The sequence below is a fragment of the Malaclemys terrapin genome, chromosome 9 (genome assembly GCF_027887155.1).
Source record: "Malaclemys terrapin pileata isolate rMalTer1 chromosome 9, rMalTer1.hap1, whole genome shotgun sequence".
Taxonomy (NCBI): Eukaryota; Metazoa; Chordata; order Testudines; family Emydidae; genus Malaclemys; species Malaclemys terrapin.
Genome location: NC_071513.1, coordinates 98485271 through 98504054, shown reverse-complemented (window position 1 = coordinate 98504054; position 18784 = coordinate 98485271). Strand labels below are relative to the sequence as shown.

At 66.5% G+C, this 18784-nt stretch overlaps 2 protein-coding genes across 4 annotated transcripts in view; one reads left to right on the top strand and one right to left on the bottom strand.

The window, feature by feature from the left end:
* Positions 1 to 101: 101 nt before the first annotated feature.
* Positions 102 to 2536, top strand: LOC128843589 (heat shock protein beta-7-like). The gene is made up of 3 exons (XM_054040518.1): positions 102 to 330; positions 1557 to 1708; positions 1922 to 2536. The coding sequence occupies exons 1-3, from the start codon at positions 150 to 152 to the stop codon at positions 2108 to 2110; spliced, it is 522 nt and encodes a 173-aa protein (XP_053896493.1). The 5' UTR covers positions 102 to 149; the 3' UTR covers positions 2111 to 2536.
* Positions 2537 to 3133: 597 nt separating this feature from the next.
* The window catches only part of CLCN2 (chloride voltage-gated channel 2), a 41314-nt gene continuing 25663 nt past the window's right edge, over positions 3134 to 18784 (bottom strand). For 2 of the 3 annotated variants that reach the window (XM_054040515.1, XM_054040517.1), the window contains 17 exons: positions 17376 to 17501; positions 16787 to 16871; positions 16430 to 16531; positions 16005 to 16089; positions 15531 to 15686; positions 13665 to 13734; positions 12791 to 12901; positions 12129 to 12342; positions 11608 to 11741; positions 10091 to 10275; positions 9499 to 9604; positions 9331 to 9404; positions 9095 to 9154; positions 6501 to 6539; positions 4955 to 5059; positions 4497 to 4583; positions 3134 to 4174 (listed from right to left, as the gene is read on the bottom strand). In XM_054040515.1, the coding sequence (XP_053896490.1) occupies positions 3980 to 4174; positions 4497 to 4583; positions 4955 to 5059; positions 6501 to 6539; positions 9095 to 9154; positions 9331 to 9404; positions 9499 to 9604; positions 10091 to 10275; positions 11608 to 11741; positions 12129 to 12342; positions 12791 to 12901; positions 13665 to 13734; positions 15531 to 15686; positions 16005 to 16089; positions 16430 to 16531; positions 16787 to 16871; positions 17376 to 17501 (1934 nt within the window). In that variant the 3' untranslated portion in view covers positions 3134 to 3979. The remainder of the gene's footprint in view (positions 4175 to 4496; positions 4584 to 4954; positions 5060 to 6500; positions 6540 to 9094; positions 9155 to 9330; positions 9405 to 9498; positions 9605 to 10090; positions 10276 to 11607; positions 11742 to 12128; positions 12343 to 12790; positions 12902 to 13664; positions 13735 to 15530; positions 15687 to 16004; positions 16090 to 16429; positions 16532 to 16786; positions 16872 to 17375; positions 17502 to 18784) is intronic. The other variant, XM_054040516.1, reaches the window with a different exon arrangement.

Here is an 18784-nt window from a genome sequence, read left to right as displayed (position 1 = left end):
AGGGCCACCTTATCTCGCATTCCAGGGCCCGGTGCCATCGGACACCTTGCTAATTATGGGCATCTCCAGGCTCCGGCCGCCTTCCCGCCCCTCCCCCAGCTCCCTCTCCCAGCAGTGACCCGTCTCCTCCGCGGGCCGGCACCAGCGCCATGGCGTCCGTCAGCTCGTCCTCCACCTATCGCTCGGAGCGGATCAGCACCTACAGCCAGAACGCCCCCCCGGCCGAGCCCTGCTTCGAGCCCCGGGGATGCTTTGGAGAGGAGGGGGACAGGAGCTCCCTGCGCCACGGCCCCTTCGCCACGCGGGCCCGTGACTCTTATGGATACACAGGTGGGGGCCATGGGTGTGGGGGGACCCAACCCCGCACACGCCTCGGGGTGCTACAGCCACTGCTTGCACTGGGGCAGGACAGTGGGGAGGGGCTCATGGGCCTAAGAAGGTGAGAGTCTACTACTGCTACCAGCTCCCGGAGTCCCTCCTGTTGGGCGAGTGGGCGAGGTCTGTGCTCAGCACTATGGGCCTGGTTCAAAGCCCCTGACCACCCAGGCAGGACCTTGCCTTTACGCCCAGCCCAGGGAGGGGAGGGAGAGGCAGACCCCACAGGGTCTGGGGTGGCCAGTCAGGCTCTGCAGTGTTCGGAGCCCCAGGGCTATGCTCACCCTTCGGGGAGATGTGGGGGGGCTGCTTCTCCGGGGGGCAGTGGCCACAGGGCTGGGGAAAGCTCCTTGACAGCCGTCCCTGGTCCAGGGTGGGAGCACTGCCTGGTCAGGGCGTGGTTCAGCACCTGCCAGCATCGGGGTGAGGGTTCTTCATCCCATGCCCCCCTTCCAGTCCCCCGGCTTGCTCACCAACCCCCCCCACTCACTCCTCCCATCCCCCACTAGCCAGACCCCATGGCTTGCTAGCCAGACTGCCCCTCTCCTGAGTCAACCCCACTCCTAGCCAGAACCACTTCCAATCCCCTGTTGTGCTAGCCAGACTCCCGCCCCAGCAATCGTCCAACCCCCAGCTAGTCAGACCCCCTTCCAGCCCCCTAGCTTGGCAGCTAGACGCCCCATCAATCCGCCTATCTCCCACTACCCAGACCCCCCTTCCAACACCCCCCCGGCTTGCTAGTCAAATCCCCCCTTGAGTCAACCCCGACTGCCAGCAGACCCCTACCAAAAAGTCCCATGAGCAGGCAGCCCCTCCCACATGCTTGCTCTACAAATTGCGTTTGTCCTGAGCAAAGTCAAGGGACTGGCCCCCCCTGCGACGGCACCTCGGGGTGTCAGACTCGGCCTGTGTCACAGCCAGCACCGACCACGCTCGCTGCACCAGCACCACCCCATGGGAGAGGGGCGGCCTGGCTCCTCCCTGCCTGGCAGGTGCCACCCCCTACTGCACCCTGACACCCCACTGCGACCCCCCCATAGCTCCTACCACCCACCCCACTACGCCATCACCCCCCACTGCTCCCCAGGCCATCTCCGCACCTGCCACATGGTGCAGCCCCCGTGCCTCTGTGGAGCCTGGGGGGGCCGCACCCCTCCCCCTCACTGCCCCGCTCCATGCAGGATCCCCGGGGTCCATGCGCCCCTGCAGCCTGGGCAGCAACGTGCGAGCCGGGGGCGACACGTACCAGGTGACGGCCGACGTGAGCCAGTTTGAGCCGCAGGACGTGGTGGTGACCACGTACAACTACCACATCATCATCCAGGCCGAGAAGGTGAGGAATAGGGAGCGGGGGGCGGGGCGGAACAAGGCACCGCGGGAATGAGGTGGCTGGGACCGGAGTAGTAAGGAGTTGCCCCACCCCCGCCAGCACTCCTGCCCCACTCCCTATGGCGCCCCCTCCTGGGAGAGGGTGGGCTGAACGGGGCTGTGCTCAGCAGGAACCTGTCTTGTGCCCACTCTCATGGGGGGTTTGTTTCCCTGGTAGGTGGCAGAGGACGGCACCGTCTCCAACACGTTCACCCACAAGTGCCAGCTCCCCGAGGACATGGACCCCATGTCTGTCAGCTGCGCCCTCACCGACGCAGGCCTGCTGGTCATCAACGCCAAGCGCGGCACGGCTGCCAAGGCGGGCGAGACACCCCCACCGCTGTACCGCACCGAGGTCAAGCTGTGACACCCTTGGGCAGAGCTGTGCCACCCCCCCTCCACACCTGAGGCATGAGCCGGGCAGCTGCCCACCACCCCTCCCTCCCCAGGGCTCCTGGGAGCTCACCCTGGCACATGTGCGCTGCTAGTTGGGGCCACATGTGTGTTGAGGGCAGGGGCAGCCTGTCGGGTCCCAGCATGCACTGCGGTAAGGCAGGCTGGCCCAATAAGGGGCAATGCATGCTGGGCCCGCTAGCGCCCTGGGTCTGCCCAGCTGCGGGGCTGGGTACGCGAGCTGTTCCTGGAGCGCTAAGGGCTGCCCTGGGCCAGTCACTCACCCCAGCCCCTCGCTGCACGGGGGTCCCTGGGCCTGCCTGCCGCCCTGTGGGGCTCCCAGCACCTGGCTGGTGTCTCACCCCCACTCCTGTTTGGAATAAAGGTTTCTCCCACCCAAGGCTGGGTCTGGGCTGTTCCTCGCGGCCTGCGTCTCTCCCCAGCCCCCCACGCTGGGCGTTAACCCTCCCCACTGGCCCCTTCGCCCAGCACAGCAGCCTCCTGTGCTAGTGATTCATGGCTCAGCCCCTTGCCCCGACTCGCCAGGACCCTGCACCCCCCCGCATGCTCTGGCCACGCCCTGAACCCGCTGCTGGGTGGCACTGGCCACGGGAGCGGGGCCAGCCGGGCAGGGGAGTGCATGAGCAGCCTGACCCCAGTGCCAGAGCCAGGAGGGCCCCATAGGCTCCTCGTTTGGCAGTGACGGGACAGGGAGCCCTACTCCACAGCAGAGTGGGAAGGCCAGGCCTGTTCCCAACCGTCCTGGGAGAGTGGTGGGGGGGAGGGGGCTGCACGTTCCCACCCCAGCTGTTCCCTCCAGTGGCTGGTTGGGGTAGGAGCGGCACGCAGACCCCCAGGCCCGTTCTGCTGGTGCCCGGCTCTGGCTGGGTCCCTATGCCCCAGCTGATGCCAGGCTGTAGCAATGTGCCCCATCCCCAGCCCAGGCGCGTCAGAGGCGCCTGGCACGCAGCAGCCGCTCTTTGGGTTACTTTATTGCTCTATTGATAAAGTCCTTTTATTAAATTAATATAAAAATCTCTGTATTTACATTCTGGCCAATGCAGGGCCCAGAGAGCCTCGGTCGCTGCCCCCCCGGCTCCGAGCCCCTGGGACCCTGCCCAGGGCCAGGCAAGAGCAGCCATGCTGGAGGGGGCGGGGCTCACTGAGACTTTGGGGAGGGGAAGGGCTTGAGCTGTTCACCCTGGGCTCCAAGCCAAACTCGCCTCTGGTCTAGGCTAAACCCAGCTGCCCTCCCCCAATGCTCCCTTGCCCCATCGTCCCACAAACCACCCCCAGAGGTAGCATGATTGAACAGCGAGGGGGGGGCCTGCGGCTCAGGCCTGAGGAGCACCGGCAGGTCGAGCCAAGGGGGCGGGCTGTGGGGCGGGATTCAGGGGCACTGGCGGAGCTGGGGCTGGAGGGCTCGGGGCTGAGGCATTTGTAGAGTTGGGGGGCAGGGGGGATTCGAACTCAGTGCTGGTTGAGGAACCAGTGGCCCCTGGCAGCTGGGGGTGGTGCTCAGGAAGCTGGATATTTGCATTCTGCCCCCAGGAGCCCTGCGCCAGCGGCCCAGAGAACCTCGCAGGCGGAGGCCAGGGGCTGGACTTGGACCCTTCCTCTTCACCACACGGGCTGCCGGGGCAGCCCCTGGGGCAGGGCTGATGGCAGTGGCTTGCTGGGGTTCTGGCTCCTCCCCTGGTGGCAGGCGGCGAGTCCGGCCGTGCAGGGTGTCAGGGCTGCAGGCACAAAGGGGCAGTGGCACCGGCGCCACCGCCACTGGGGCTGGCAGTGTCTGTCATGTCCGTAAGCAGCTGGGGCGGGCTCTACCCGCCGGCCCCACCCCTCACTGGCACTTGTCGTCCGTCTCAGAGGGGCTGGACTCGCGGGGGATGGAGAGGCGCTGGCGCCGGTCCCACAGCTGGTGGATGTCCGTGGTCTCCGTCTCACTGCTGCTGGCGGTGCTGTCCCGGAAGCTGGCCAGGGGCGGGCGGACCTTCACGCCCTTGGCAGTGACTGACCCCTCGATGGCCTTGCGCAGCTGGGGGGCAGACAGGGCTCAGCAGTGCAGCATGAGGCACCCTCCCTCCCCATGTCCCCAGCTGCATGAGGGCACCTGGGGCCCTTCTCTCCCACCCCCAGCTGCAGAAAGCACAGGGAGGGGGGTGCAGGAGGGTCTCCATAGACACCCTCCCCAGAGCTTGGTGGCACCATAGGCTCTAGGGCTGAGGGTGGGGGGAAGGCACCATTGCTCACCGCCCAGGAGGGCTCTGGGGTTCTGTTCCTGCCTCCATGTGACGAGTCCCATAGGACTGATTTCCCCCCCCCCCCCGGGGGGTGTTTGGGAGCTGTGGGGCACTCACCTCTTTGAGGGACACCATGCCAACGAGGCGCCCAATGCTGGTCACATACGCGTGGTCCACGCCCAGGAGCGAGAAGATGGTGTGAGTCTGCAACAGGGACAGGTGCTCAGGGTCTGCGGGGCGGGGAGCTGGCCAGGATCCCACTAGGGCTTGGGGCCCGCAGGGCTGGGAGAGCCAGAGGGGACCCCCCACTGGGGGTCACAGCCCACGGGGCAGCCCCAGGGATGGGGAGTCTGCTGAGACGCAGCCCCACGCACACTGCAGAGGATGTGGGGGGTGGATCTGCAGGGTTCAGAGCTGAACCAGCCACACCAACAGGTGGAAGAGGCAATATTGATGAGCGCGGGGATCCGGGCCCCAGGGCAGAGGACACCTGAAGGGCAGCTGGGCTTGGGCTGTCAATGCACCCCTGCCAGCTGCAGTGCGCCCCAAGGAGCATGGCCCCCCTGCCGCCCCACCTTGTGCAGGGAGGTGCGCTCCACCAGCTGGAAGGGAGCAGGGTCGATCTTGCTGTTGTTGAAGTTCACGGGCTGGTCCAGCTGCTGCTCTTCCCACGCCACGAGCTGAAAGGCAGAGGGGCCGTGAGCGCCAGAGCCGGGAGCGGTCCCTGCCTGGCATGGGCCTCAACAGACGGGCAGGGCAGCCCAAAGCCCACTGCTCTCCCGACACTCCACCTGCAGCCCCATGCCCTGCCCAAGGGGGGGGCACTGCCTGGCTTGGGGGCAGGGACCAGAACACACAGAGGTGATCCAGACCCAGGGCGGGGGACAGGCTGGATTTGGGGGACAGGGAATGGGACACGGGGCCTTTCCCCCTAGAGGATGCTGGCTCCGATCTGGCCCCAGGGTGGGGGACTGGCTGGCTCAGGGGATGGGGAAGAGGATGCCCCCTCTAGGGGGTGACGGCTGGGAGCTGGCCCCACGTGGGCAGACCCCGTTGGTTACCAGGGGTTGGGTGCCCAGCTCGACAGTCCCCCTGGTAGGTGCCTGACTGGCACTCCCTGGCCCCACTCAACTCAAGGCCAAGGCTGCAGGGCCCAGGGGCAGAGCTCCCTCCCCCTCAGCTGCACGGGGAAGCGGGCTTCCCTGGTGGGAGGGGGCATCCCGGCCGTGCTGCCCAGGGCCCAGCAGGGTGGCGCCTGCGGCTTCCCCCCCCCGCGGGGGCTATTCTAGCCCAGCCCTGCCATCAGCTGCTGCTGCAGTGGCAGCCGCGTCCTCTGCCTGGCAGCAAACGCCTCCCCCCGGCTCTGCTCATGCCAGGCCCTGCCTGGCACATGCACGGGAGCCTCGCAGCAGAGTGGCCTGGGTGGGGACACTCCCCCCACACCTGGGGGGCTCCTCCTCCTATCCCCGGTGCCCGGGGCCTCCCCCTGGGCCCTTCCTGGCCCGGTTTTGCCCATGGAGGTGCTGCTCCGACAACGTTCAATGCGAGGGAATTGGGGAGATCCTTTCCCAACTGACTGAGCCTCTCCAGCCGGTTCCTCTCCCCTCCCCACCTCCTCTCCTTGTCCCCCCACTGCTGCCTCCCCCCATCCCCTCCCCAGGGGGAGGGATTGGCCTGCCTCCAGGCCCCTGGAGAGCCGTGCTGGGCAGAGGCCCTGGGGAGCAGGACCTCTCAGCTCCTGGCAGGTGGAATGGCGGGGGCGGCGTATTCGCTGGGTGAGTGACACGGGCGGTGCCATGAGGACTTGGCAGGGCTGAGCAGGCTTCCCAGGGCCCGGCGGCCCGCAAGCTGGGGGGTCCCCTTGCTGTGCCCAGGAAGTGTGGGCTTCAGCAGAGCCAGGGGAGCAGGGCCGATGGATCCCTTTGCTCTGTGCCAGCTGGCCCGGGGCAGCTCCTGATCAAGGGATGAGGGAGACTTAGCCCTGGGCATCCCACCAGTATGGCCCTCACCCTGGAGAGGGACGGGGCCCGGCTGGCCAGGCCCCCAGGTAAGGGCTCAGGCCCTCTCTGCAGGGTGCCGGAGTGGCAGGGGCTGGCACATGGTGCTCCCGCTGGCACTCACCTCGGAGGGGCTCATCTCGCCAGGCAGCTCGTACTGGTCCTGCAAGAGAGGGAGGGAGGCGGAGTGTGAGCCAGGCTGTGGGGACGTGGAGCCGGTGTGTGCCATGGAGCCAGGTGGGCATGAGAGTGCCCGAGTGGGCACTGACCAAGTGAGCTGGGGGCTCCCTCCAGCCTCCCAGCTCAGAGCACAGTGCTGATTGTGGGCAAGGAGTGCGCCCAGCTCCCCACTTTCCACCCTTTAGCCCAGCTCAGCTCCCTCACCCTGCCTTGTCTCAGGCCCCTCACAGTGCCCCGTTTGAGCCTGGATTCCCCCCCCATTCCCATGCCCTCCATCCCAGCTCCCCTGACTCCGGCTCTGCGGGACGCTGCTGATCACAGAAGCCAGGCTGCCCCCCCGCCCAGCTCCCCCCTCGCCCCTCCAGGCACTCGCCCCAGACACCTGCTCTTCCCACGCTGCTCCAGAGCTCACTCCTCTGCCGCATGGAGCGGTCCCCCAGCCTGCCCTGCCCGAGGCCCAGGGGTGTGGGGTGACAGCGTGGCTGGGAGATGGCTCAGGGGAAGGGGGGTGGAGGCAGGGCCAGTGCAACCATTTAGGCAAACTAGGCGGCTGCCTAAATGGGGGCGCCTAGATGGGGGCGCCTAGAAGCCCGCTCAGGTGAGGAGGTGGAGTGGAGGTGAGCTGGGGCGGGGGGAACACGGGGAGGGCCGCCCGCGGTAATGGGGGGGGCGCACAGGGGAACCGCTCCCCGCCCCAGATCACCTCCACTCTGCCTCCTCTGCTGAGCACACAGCCCCTGCTCTAAGACTCCTCCAATCGGCGCCGCAAGCCTGCGAGGGGAGGAGAATGAGAGCGGCGCCGGCGTGCTCAGCGGAGGAGGCGGAGCCGAGGTGAGCTGGGGCGGGCTGCCCAGGCGGGGGTCTCCCCAGGCGGGGTTAGCTGGCACAGAGGGGGGGGGGCTCCCCTGGCGGGGTTAGCTGCCGCGGCGGGGGGGGCTCCCTAGGCGGGGTTAGCTGCCGTGGAGGCGGGTTACCTGGGCGGGGTTAGCTTCCGTGGGGGGGAACTGCTGCGGGGGATGGGGGTGGCAGGCTCCCCAGGTGGGGGGCTGGGTTAGCTGCCGCGGGAGGGAGGGGTTAGCTGGGGGAGATGGGGTGCAAGGTGGAAGTTTCGCCTAGGGCGCGAAACTTGCATCGGCCCTGGGTGGAGGGGTTCAGGCCCTGGCCTGGGAGCTGCAGGTTCTAGTCCCTGCCCCGCCATAGACTCCCCTTTGGAGAGTCCCCCAAGCCCAGATGCCCAAGGTATTTAGACACTGAGCTCCCATCCATGGCAATGGCGGTTCAGAGCCCAAATACCTTCGGGGGGTTTGGGCCTTTGTCAGTCTGGGCCTCAGGTCCCATCCAGCGCTCAGCTGCTCTTGGGTCAAGGGCAGAAGCAGGGGGATCTGCCTCTCTGGTTTGCCTGCCCGGGCGGGAGCCAGCCCCAGCGCTACTACCCCTCTCAGCCGGCCGCCCCCCCCTCGCTCCCGGCCTCCCGTCAGCACATTCCAAGCTAAGCCCCCTCCCCCAAAAGCTGATCCCTCACTCCGAGGCGCCGTGCCCCTCACAAGGGGCTGCAGGTAGTTGGGGGCGCCTGGCTCTAGAATAGATCATAGGCCCCTTTGCCCCTCGCTGCTCACAGCCTGGTGTGCCCCCAGCCATGCTCCTCTGCCCCTCAGGGGCTCCCGGAGCCGCCTCTGCAGTCCGGCTCGTCCCAGGCCAGAGAGGCACCGGCTCCGGCGCCCCGCCGCGAGGGGAGCCCCCACAGGCGTGAATCAGGTGATCTCACTGGGGGCAGGGGAGGTAGATCAGCAGGGGAAGGCGCGATGATCAAGGATGCACTGATTTCCGATTGGCTGGTACGAGTGGATCGTCGCCGCATTGATTGGTTGGAAGGAGCGTTACAAGGCTCCCATTGGATCAGCTGGGAGAGGGGAATCAGATCAGATCAGGAGGTATTGATTTCTGATTGGTGGTAGGAGTGGATCGTTGCAGGATTGGTCGGCTGGAAGGAGCGTTATCAGGCTCCCACCCGATCAGCTGGGAGAGGGTGAAATGGGGGGACGGGGTCAGATCAGGGACCATACTGTGCTGAAAGTCCCCAGAGCTCAGGATGTGTGTGAAAGGCGGGGGGATGGGCATAGGAATTCTGCTCCTTTGTCCTTCCTCTGCAAGTGGCAGACAGGCTGTACGGGGGCAGGGCAGGCAGCGGCTGGGGCCTGTCTTTGCAACAGGGGGATGCTTTAGCTTCTTGCCCCTTGGGCCACCCTGATCATCATCCGTGCGCTAGGAGACAGGACTCCTGGGTTCTATCCCTGGCTCAGCCGCTGACTGGTCCCGCCCCGCGTTTGCGCCTCGGTTTCCCCACCTGTAAGCAGGGGTGGTGACCCCACAGCCGGCCCTGGCACGGATTGGTGATTAATTAACGAGTGCCGGGAAGAGCTCTGCAGGTGGAAATCCCGAGGGAGGCTGCAGATGGGTGGAGCTGTGGGGCGCCCTCAGCACAGTATGGGGGAGGGCGGCGCCTGGTCTGTGATTGGCCGAGGCGCGGCACACACTTACTGCGACGGAAATGCGGACGCGCTTCGACTTGCGCTTTTCGGGCGGTGCTGAATTCTCAGCCTTTTTAGCCACGAGAAAAACAGGAGAGAAGACAGAGGCATTATGGGAAACCACAGCATCCTGGCCGGGCTCCATCGCCCCAGGGCCTCGGGTGGGGGCTGGGCACAGAGCAGGGGCCAAGGTGCCATGGCGGTGGGGAATGCCCTCGGGGTGGGGGGGGGCAGAGGGGCACTCACCTCAGCGGGTTCCGTGGCGGTGCTGGCGCAGAAGAGGCTCTTGAGGGCAATGCCTGAGTGATCTGGGCTCCCGGCTTGAGGGGGACAAGCAGAGAAACCGTCAGTGCAAAGAGCAGCGAGCCGGGAGCCTGGTCGGCACTATGGGGCCCATAGGGGCGGGGGGCTCACCTGTGGGGCTCTCCACCAAGCTGCTGGGACTTCGCTTGAGCGCCGGCTTCAGGGGCTTGCGGGACTCTCCGTGTGGCGGGGCCGATGACGATTCCTCCGTGCTGATCTGGGGGCAGCACGTACAGGGGGCTTGAACCAGCACCTGAGCCTGGTAGGGTGGGGCGAGTCCAGGGCATCCCATCCCCAGCTCAGCAGGAGGGGGATGTGTGTGTGGGGGGCAGAATGTCCCATCACCAGCCAGGTGGGATGGGGAAACATGGGCCTGGGGCGTCCATACCCCATCCAGCCCAGCCCAGTTCCAGGGGGAAGCAGCCCAGGCCGGAGGGAGGGTGGGTAGGCTGGGACCCAAGGTGCACCATCCAGGCCAGGAGGATGTGAGGCCAGGGGACCAGACCTGAGCAGATGGGGGTGAGGAATGGGGGGCACTCCCAGATAGAAGCCCCTCGAGGGCCTGGGAGCGCTGGGTACTTTGGGGTTTCCAGCCAGCGGCTCCCTGCGTGGCAGTGGGGTGGGGGTGCAGCAGGCTCAGGGTATCGCCAGCCCAGCCCCGACAGTGGGGCGGGGGGTCCTTGTGCTGCCCCCTGCCTCTCACCTGGAACCGCACACCCGTGTCAGAGGCCTTGTGGCCGGCCTCGTCCTGGGGCTTCTCGGCGACGCTGTTCCTCCCAGCCTGCGCCCTCTCCTGCATGTACTGCAAGCGGCGCTGATAGCCCAACTGGCCGCTCAGTAGCGCCGCCACCTGGGCCCGCTCGATGGAGCCCAGCAGGATCATGGACTCTGCAGGAGACCAGCCCCGAGGGGCCATCAGCTTGGGGGGGTCACAGCTGTGAGTGGCGCTCACCCCCCACCCCCCAGCCCCCAGGGTGGAGACCCAAACCTGAGCCCTCAGGAGAGCAACCCTTGCAGGAGGACTCAGGCTGCCAAGCCATTGGGGGGTGGGGGGCGACAGGATGGGACAGGTGTGCCCTGCAGGGGTCCTGGCTCCCAGGCCTGTCCGCCCATCTGCCCATGGAGCAGCAGCTGAAAATGAAAAACCCTGCCCCCACCCAGGCTGGAGGCACCAGGCTCCCCCGTCCCCGGGTTGGGTCTCTCTAAGAGCAGCTGCCATATGGGACAGAGCCTGCTTGGGAAGCCGTAGCTACAGCGTGAGGACACGGGGGGCCCAGGGCTCTGAGCTTGGGGCTGGGAGACAGCAGGACTCCTGGGTCCTATTCCTGGCTCTGCCCCAGGCTTGCTGGCTGACCTCGGGCCAGTTCCTTCCCATCTCCGGGCCTCAGTTTCCCCTATTGCAACCCAGAGATAACAGCCCCAGGGGAGGGGGCAAAGGCTCAGTGCCCAGAGAAGGGAAGGGACCATCAGGGTCTCCTACAGCTGGTCCTGCACTCCCCGCTGTGTGCCCAGGTCTGCTCCTTGCCCACCAGGGTGCCCGTGGGACGCTGGGTCCAGGCCGACGAGTCTGCGACACTTGGACAGGGCATGGGGCTGTGGGGACAAGCAAGAAGGCCCCCCGGTGCCCACAGGCAAGAACTGAGAGGTTCTGCTTCTGGAGCCACCCCACGAGTTGTGGGGTCTCAGCTATCAGAAGAGCCCTGATCCCCACCCTCTGCAGAAAGGAAACCCATCTCCCCCGCCCCACCACACCTGTTTATTCGCCGTCTGGCTCTGAAGGGGGGTGAGGGTGGAGCCATCAAAAGAGGCTACACTGGCCTTCCTGTTTCCGCTAAACTTTACAGATTGCCATGGTAACGCAGCATCCTCCTTTGCCATGACAGGCAGGCAGAGGAGATAAATGTCGGAGTAGGCAGTCGGCTGGCACAGGGACGGGCAGAAGCTCAGGACGATCTCAGTGCCCCGCCCCTCGCCAGGGAGACGGGCCCAGTGCCAGAGCACTGCTGACCTGGGAGTCCGCTGGGGAAGCCTGGGGGTGCAGGGTGGGGATGGGCTCCCGACAGCCACTCTGCGGGCAGCCTGCTCTGCCCAGGAGGCCTTGGCACACATGGGTGGCACGGCCCAGAGTGAGCTGGGCACAGCCCAGGCTGGCCAGGGCACAAGCAGCTCTGGACCCCCCCCACGGCGCCACCTGCTCCCTGTGCAGCCCCCACGTCTCACCAGCTGACTCCACCAGCGCCAGGCTCTTCAGTTTGGTGCTGTACAGCACCTCCTGCAGGTCGCGGTACTTGCAGTTCAGGGTGACGTAACGCACGTCCCGCACCATGATGTCCTCCACCCGCACGTTGTACTTCCTGCGGAGAGCAAGGCACGGCCCTGAGCAGGGCGCCGGAGGGCTGCTGCCGAGCGCCCGGCCCTGCTGCGCGGATCCCCCTCGGCCCCTTTGCTCCTGTCGAGGCTACGCTCCCCCAGCACCTTTGGGGGCAGGTGAGCGGCTCATCTAGCCGCCACCACTGCCGTGGGGGCCCTTTCTGGGTGGATCCCGCCTCCCATCCCTGGATGTGAACAGGCTGGGGCATGGTCCCTGCAGTCATCCAGGCCTGGGAACCACAGAGGCGTCTAGGCACCGAGCTGAGCTCCTGGACTGGGTCCCTTGAGCTCCTGAGAGCTTTGGCCTTGAGAGGGGCTTCCTGCAGAGGCTCCGGCTCCCCCCGGGGAAGGGAGCCCAGGCGGGCACTTACTCCTGGTGTCCCCAGCCCAGCTCCGGCAGGTACGGCAGCTTCTTGATGCGGATGATGCTGTCGTAGAGCGAGGGCTGCAGGCTCTGGGCCACGGCGTTGGCCAGGATGACGGCGATCATCACGGGCAGGATGTGGGAGATCTGGCCCGTCAGCTCAAAGACGATCACGGCGGTGGAGACCGTGTGGGTCACAGCGCCGGAGAGCGCAGCCGCTCCTGTGCATGGCAGAGCGCGCCACAGTGAGCCCCGGCAGGGCTGGCATGGCCCTGAGCCAGACCCCTGGAGCTGCACAACAGTGACACCCCCCACTGAGCTCCAGCCCCTCTCCAACAGCCCCAGGGAGGGGGACCAGTATGGACGCCCCATGGCACAGCCCCCCCCAGCACACCCCCAGGGAGCCCTCAAGCTGCTCTGCCAACCCGTCTGCACCAGCCACCAGCCACTCTGGCTCCCTGGCCCCGTCACTCTGGGGACATCCCCCTCCAGGGAGGTGCCTAGATGCGTCTCTGTGGTCGTACAGATTTGGGCTTCTCTGAACAGCCTGGCCCACTGCAGGGGCTGGCAGGAGGGAGATGCACCTGCACCACGAGTAGGTTGTTTGGGCCGTTGGACCGGCTGGAGCCCGTGGTGGCTTCTCCCTGGACGCGGAAACGTGGCGCTTACCTACCACGGCGTAGCCCCCAGGCACGATGCGGTAGGTGTTGCTGTCGGCGTGGATGCCATCCGGGAACCAGGCCGCCATGCTCTCCCCGACCAGCCGCCCGAAGGCCGCCCCTGCCCAAGGAGACAGGGGTCAGAGGAGGTCTGGGGGCAGCCCAGGCAGCTTTGGGGAGGGGAGAGTATCAGTTGTATCCTGGTGCCTCTGGCACGGTGCCCATCCCTGTGGCGATGCGGCTGCTCGGGGGGCAGTCGCTGCTCCCCCAGCCCTGAGCTGCACAGCAGGGCCCTGCCCAGGGCTGCCAGCTGCTGTGCCCTAGGGAGACAGCTAAGCGGATGTCCCAGCCCCTTTGGAGTAGTGGGAACCGGAGCAGCACCATGAGAGGAGGCCCAAGGTGGTGCTAGGATCTGTATCCCCTATGGCTGTTCCCTGCCCCTTGCTTCCCTCCCTGGGTGGATGGGGCTCTGGCGTGAGGATGGTGCTGGCTGCGTGCTCCCCCAGGGGCAGGGGAGGGCCTGTTCAGGGCAGAGGGAGGGGTGCTGTGCTACCCAGCGCTAGTGAACACTGAACCACCACTCATACCAGGGCTGGGAGATCCTGAAGCTCCTTCCCAAAGCTCTGAGCAGGCCTGGCGCTCCGGGAAAGGGCCTGCCCCGATGGGCACCCCCCGGCATCAGACCCCATCACACTCACGGGGCACCAGCCACACCAAGGAGCTGCCACTGTTGCCGGAGGACAATGGCCAGCACGAGGGGACTGTGGGCAAACCTGCTCTGTCCCCTCTGCCTGGAGGGGCTGGTCAGTAGCTCGCGGAGGCGCTGCCCCTTTGGGAGCTGGGCTCAGGGCGAGGCCAGGAGTGCCTCCGGGGCCGGTACTCACCAATGACAAAGACGGGCATGAAGGTTCCACAAGGTACTGGGATAGTGGTGGCCAGGGCTGACATCCAGAACTAGAGACATGAGTCAGGGGTCAGCCAGCCAGCCAGAGCCTCCCCACACCCAGCCAGAACACATCCATCCAGCCAGGACCCCGCCCACACCGAACCAGACCACACCCTTCCAGCCAGTGCCCTGCCCACACCCAGCCAGAACACATCCATCCAGCCAGGACCCCGCCCACACCGAACCAGACCACACCCTTCCAGCCAGTGCCCTGCCCACACCCAGCCAGACCACACCATCCAGCCAGTGCCCTGCCCACACCCAGCCAGACCACACCCTTCCAGCCAGTGCCCTGGCCACACCCAGCCAGAACACACCATCCAGCCAGGGCCCCTCCCACACCCCAGCCAGACCACACCATCCAGCCAGTGCCCTGCCCACACCCAGCCAGACCACACCCATCCAGCCAGGACCCCGCCCACACCCCAGCCAGACCACACCATCCAGCCAGTGCCCTGCCCACACCCAGCCAGACCACACCCATCCAACCGGTGCCCTGCCCACACCCAGCCAGACCACACCCATCCAGCCAGGACCCCGCCCACACCCCAGCCAGACCACACCATCCAGCCAGTGCCCTGCCCACACCCCAGCCAGACCACACCCTTCCAGCCAGTGCCCTGCCCACACCCAGCCAGACCACACCATCCAGCCAGAACCCCACCCACAGCCCAGCCAGACCACACCTTTCCAGCCAGTGCCCTGACCACACCCCAGCCAGAATCATAGCAAATCACCCAGGGCCCCTCCCACACCCCAGCCAGACCACACCCATCCAGCCAGTGCCCTGCCCACACCCAGCCAGAACACACCCATCCAGACAGGACCCCGCCCACACCCCAGCCAGACCACACCATCGAGCCAGTGCCCAGCCCACACCCCAGCCAGACCACACCATCCAGCCAGTGCCCTGCCCACACCCAGCCAGACCACACCATCCAGCCAGTGCCCTGCCCACACCCAGCCAGACCACACCCATCCAGCCAGGACCCCGCCCACACCCCAGCCAGACCACACCATCCAGCCAGTGCCCTGCCCACACCCAGCCAGACCACACCCATCCAACCGGTGCCCTGCCCACACCCAGCCAGACCACACCCATCCAGCCAGGACCCCGCCCACACCCCAGCCAGACCACACCATCCAGCCAGTGCCCTGCCCACACCCCAGCCAGACCACACCCTTCCAGCCAGTGCCCTGCCCACACCCAGCCAGACCACACCATCCAGCCAGGACCCCGCCCACACCCCAGCCAGACCACACCCATCCAGCCAGTGCCCTGACCACACCCCAGCCAGAATCATAGCAAATCACCCAGGGCCCCTCCCACACCCCAGCCAGACCACACCCATCCAGCCAGTGCCCTGCCCACACCCAGCCAGAACACACCCATCCAGACAGGACCCCGCCCACACCCCAGCCAGACCACACCATCGAGCCAGTGCCCAGCCCACATCCCAGCCAGACCACACCATCCAGCCAGTGCCCCTCCCACACCCCAGCCAGAACACACCCATCCAGACAGGACCCCGCCCACACCCCAGCCAGACCACACCCATCCAGCCAGATCCTCCCCACACCCTAGCCAGGCCACACCCATTCAGCCAGGACCCTGCCCACAACTAGCCAGACCGCAGCCAGCCAGGGCCATGCCCACCCAGACCACACCTATCCAACTAGGGCCCTGCCCACACCCCAGCCAGACCACACCCAGTCAGCCCGGGCCCCTCCCACACCCCAGCCCTGGTGGGGGGAAGGGGAGGGGGTGTGAGCTAGGCAGCCCTAGCCCTGGGGCGGGACCCACCTTCATGAGGATGAAAACCACCAGGGTGACAAAGACATTGGCGTGCGGGTGTTTCCAGGCCTCAGAGATGCCAACGTACTCGAACTCCTCAGCCAGGCCCTGCTTGGCCCAGGTGCGGTTGTCAAACAGGGTCACCAGGGTATCCTTCTGGCTGAGCTGGGGAGAAGGACCGTGGCAGGCAGGGTGAACCCGGGGCAGTGCCTCCACCCCATATCCCCACCCTCCCTAGGGTGCTCCCTGTCAGGGACCCCGTGGGGGCTGGGTGCCCTCCCCAGCCCATCACAGCATTTTGCCCTCTGGGTGCTGGAGATCTGGGAGACATGAGGGCCGACACTACTGGAGCTTTGGCTCCGGATGCCGGGGTCCCAGGTTCAAGTCCCAGCTGGGGCAAGCACAGAGCAGCAGGTTCTCCAAACGAATGCCAGTAATACCCACTGGGCAGGGCTGCCAGGCTAGGGGAGGGGAGCAGGTTACCTGGCCGGCCATGAACTGTCCGAAGCCAGGCGGGAAGGTGAGCGTGGAGATGAGCAGAGTGACCAGCGCGGGGAAAAGCAGGCGTCTGCGTGGGAGCAACATACACAGCAAGTGATCCCACTGCACCCACCACAACTGCCCCCAGCCCTCGGGGAAGGACTAGCACCACCCTGTGCCCAGCAGCTTCCATGCTGTTTCACAGGGAACCAAAGAGCCCAGCCAGCATGCAGCGCCCCACCCAGCTCAGTGCCCTGCTCCCCAACCCCAACTCCCCCCAGTCCGGGTGCTCCCCTACCTCATCACAGGTTCTCCCTCCACCTGCTCTCCAGCTAGGCCTGGTTCTGGGCGTGCTGTACTCAGCACCCCCTGCTTTGGGATCAACGGGCCCCAAGTCTCAGGGGAGGGAGCCAGCGGGCACCACTTACTTCTTCATCAGGAAGCGGTTGATGGTCTTCTGCTTGCGCATGAACTGGACGATCTTGCGGTTGAGGTAGACGAAGAGTGCCCCTCCGAAGCCACTGGCAATCCTGGGGGGAGGGGCGGCCGAGTGAGCCACCACCAGGCAGCTACTGCTGGGGTGGTCCTGTCAGGGATGGGGGTGGGGGCGGTACAGAGACACTGAGGATGCCCCCCCCACAGCATCGGGGGCCCAGAAGGAGGGGTGAGCCCCCTCATATATCCCTCCCAGTCCCACACGGGAAGTCTGATATCTCTCCCCCCCCCCCCCCCCGCAGCAATGCCCCTCCGAGTGGGGTTGGAGTGACAGAGGGCACTGGACTCACCCGATGACAGCGAAGGCGGGCAGCTCCTGCAGGTCGAAGGGGAAGTCCAGCCGGAAGCGGGTTTTGAACAGAGCCGTGATGGTCTCTGGGGGGGACGAGACACCATGGCGGGGGGGGAAGCGTGTCACCCAGGGACCTCCAGGGCGGCCTAGCACCCGGACGCCCTGCTCCCATACTGGGCAGTTGCTCCTGCCCATAGCAAACGCTCGCCACTCAGAGCACTGCGGCCCCTTGGGCCCATGCCATGAGGCTGGGCCTGGCTGGAGACCCCCAGGGGCTTGTGTGGGACTCTGCTCCCGCCCAACTCTGCCAGTGCCCCTCAATCCCAACCCCCAGCTCCCCTCACCCCTGTCAGTGCCTCTCAATCCCAACCCCCGGCTCCACCAGCCCTGGGCTCTCCCCACACACCTCCAGCTCTGCCAGTGCCCCCCAATCCCAACCCCCGGCTCCCCCCACACCCCAGCTCTGCCAGTGCCCCTCAATCCCAACCCCCAGCTCCCCCCACCCGTCAGTGCCCCTCAATCCCAGCAGGGCAGTAGCCGGTGCAGGCCGGAAGGGCCGGTTCCCTGGGGGGCTGGGCAGGCTGTACCTTCGTCCTTGTTCCACACGGCGAGCACGCGGAAGATGAAGGCACTGAAGGTGGCGGCGAAGAAGCCACGCCAATAATTGCGGACGGCAAAGAAGGTGGACGTGACTTCGATGCTGAAAAGGATGCCTGGGAGGGGCAGAGGGGAGGGGAAGAAGCGGTGCCACCATGACCCCTTGGCACACCGGGGGCTCTGCTCCAGACAGCCCACGGCCCTGAGACGTGCCTCCCTGCCTGCCCACGCACAGTCCACGCGGGGGCTGGCCAAGGGGGCACCAGACCCAGACACACCTCCTGGGGCATCTCCTCTTCTCAAGGCTTTACATTCATGTGCCAAGGCCACTTGGGACTGGACTGTAACTACATGGGCAGCTCCTGGGGTTAGGTGGGCACCGTGGGTCCGTGTGGTTAGCTCCGTATGGGCACAGTAGCAATTTGCAGCTGGTTGACCCTGAGGTGAGGACGCCAGCTGGGAGACGGCCCCGAGCCACCCGCTACCAGAGCCAAGGGGCTCCCTCTCCAGCCAGCTGGGCAGCCACCCCCAACAGGGAGCGGGTCCCGCCTGGGGGCGCAGTGCGAAAGAGTGGGCAGTGCTGGGGTGTAAGCAGGGGCCAGCCCATCTTGGGGGGCAGGGCACTGACAGCCTGGCTTGGGCAAGCAGGAGGGACAAGCATAGACAGACGGACGGACGGGGACACTGCCCAGCATGGAGGGAACAAGCAAAGAGTCAGACACGTCACCAACCTAGGAGCGCAAAGCTGCAAGGGAGCCGTGGGGCCGGAGCTGGGCCTCCCTGGAGCGCAGAGCGGAGGGGAAAGGAGGAGACATTACATCTTCTGGGGGGAGTGCCCCCCATGCAGCGGCCTCTGCCACCCCCACCATGGGCACAGAGCCTTGGGGACCCCTCTAGGTACCCGGGAGGCCTGTGAGCATCTCCGGAGCCCAGGGTACCTGCAGCATTGAGGTGGGGGGCCCGTACAGACTGGGATGGTGCCCTTGGGGCTGTGTGCTTGGGGCATAGGCAGGGCGGTGGGGGAGCGGCTTCCCTGCAGTTGGAGGGGAAAGCGAGAGGCCACACGAGGGCAGCGTGCGGGGGATCGGGGGCTAAACCGGCCACAGCTGTGAGGAGAGAGGAAAGCGGGGGGCTGGGCCCAAAGCCCTGTGTTCATCTGGCCTGCACCCCCCATAGTACCCACCTGTGTCCATCCCCCGTCGCATGGGGGGTGTCAAGTGGGGATATCAGTGACTTGGGGGGCAGAGGCTGTGGCCTGTCCCAGGCCTCGCTCCTGGCCAGTTTGATGGCCAGCCAGGCCCAGGTGTGCCGGCCTCCCCGGCCGGGTGGCTGTTCCCACCAGATCAGGGTCTTAGGGACGCGAGGTGTGAAGGCCTGTGTGGGGGATGGGGCCCCCTGG

Bases quoted from the DNA above. Each gene is read 5' to 3' on its own strand.
- LOC128843589 (XM_054040518.1), top strand. From the start codon at position 150: ATGGCGTCCGTCAGCTCGTCCTCCACCTATCGCTCGGAGCGGATCAGC. The intron at 331-1,556 runs GTGGGGGCCATG...CGCTCCATGCAG, and splicing joins TGACTCTTATGGATACACAG to GATCCCCGGGGTCCATGCGC. The intron at 1,709-1,921 runs GTGAGGAATAGG...TTTCCCTGGTAG, and splicing joins TCATCATCCAGGCCGAGAAG to GTGGCAGAGGACGGCACCGT.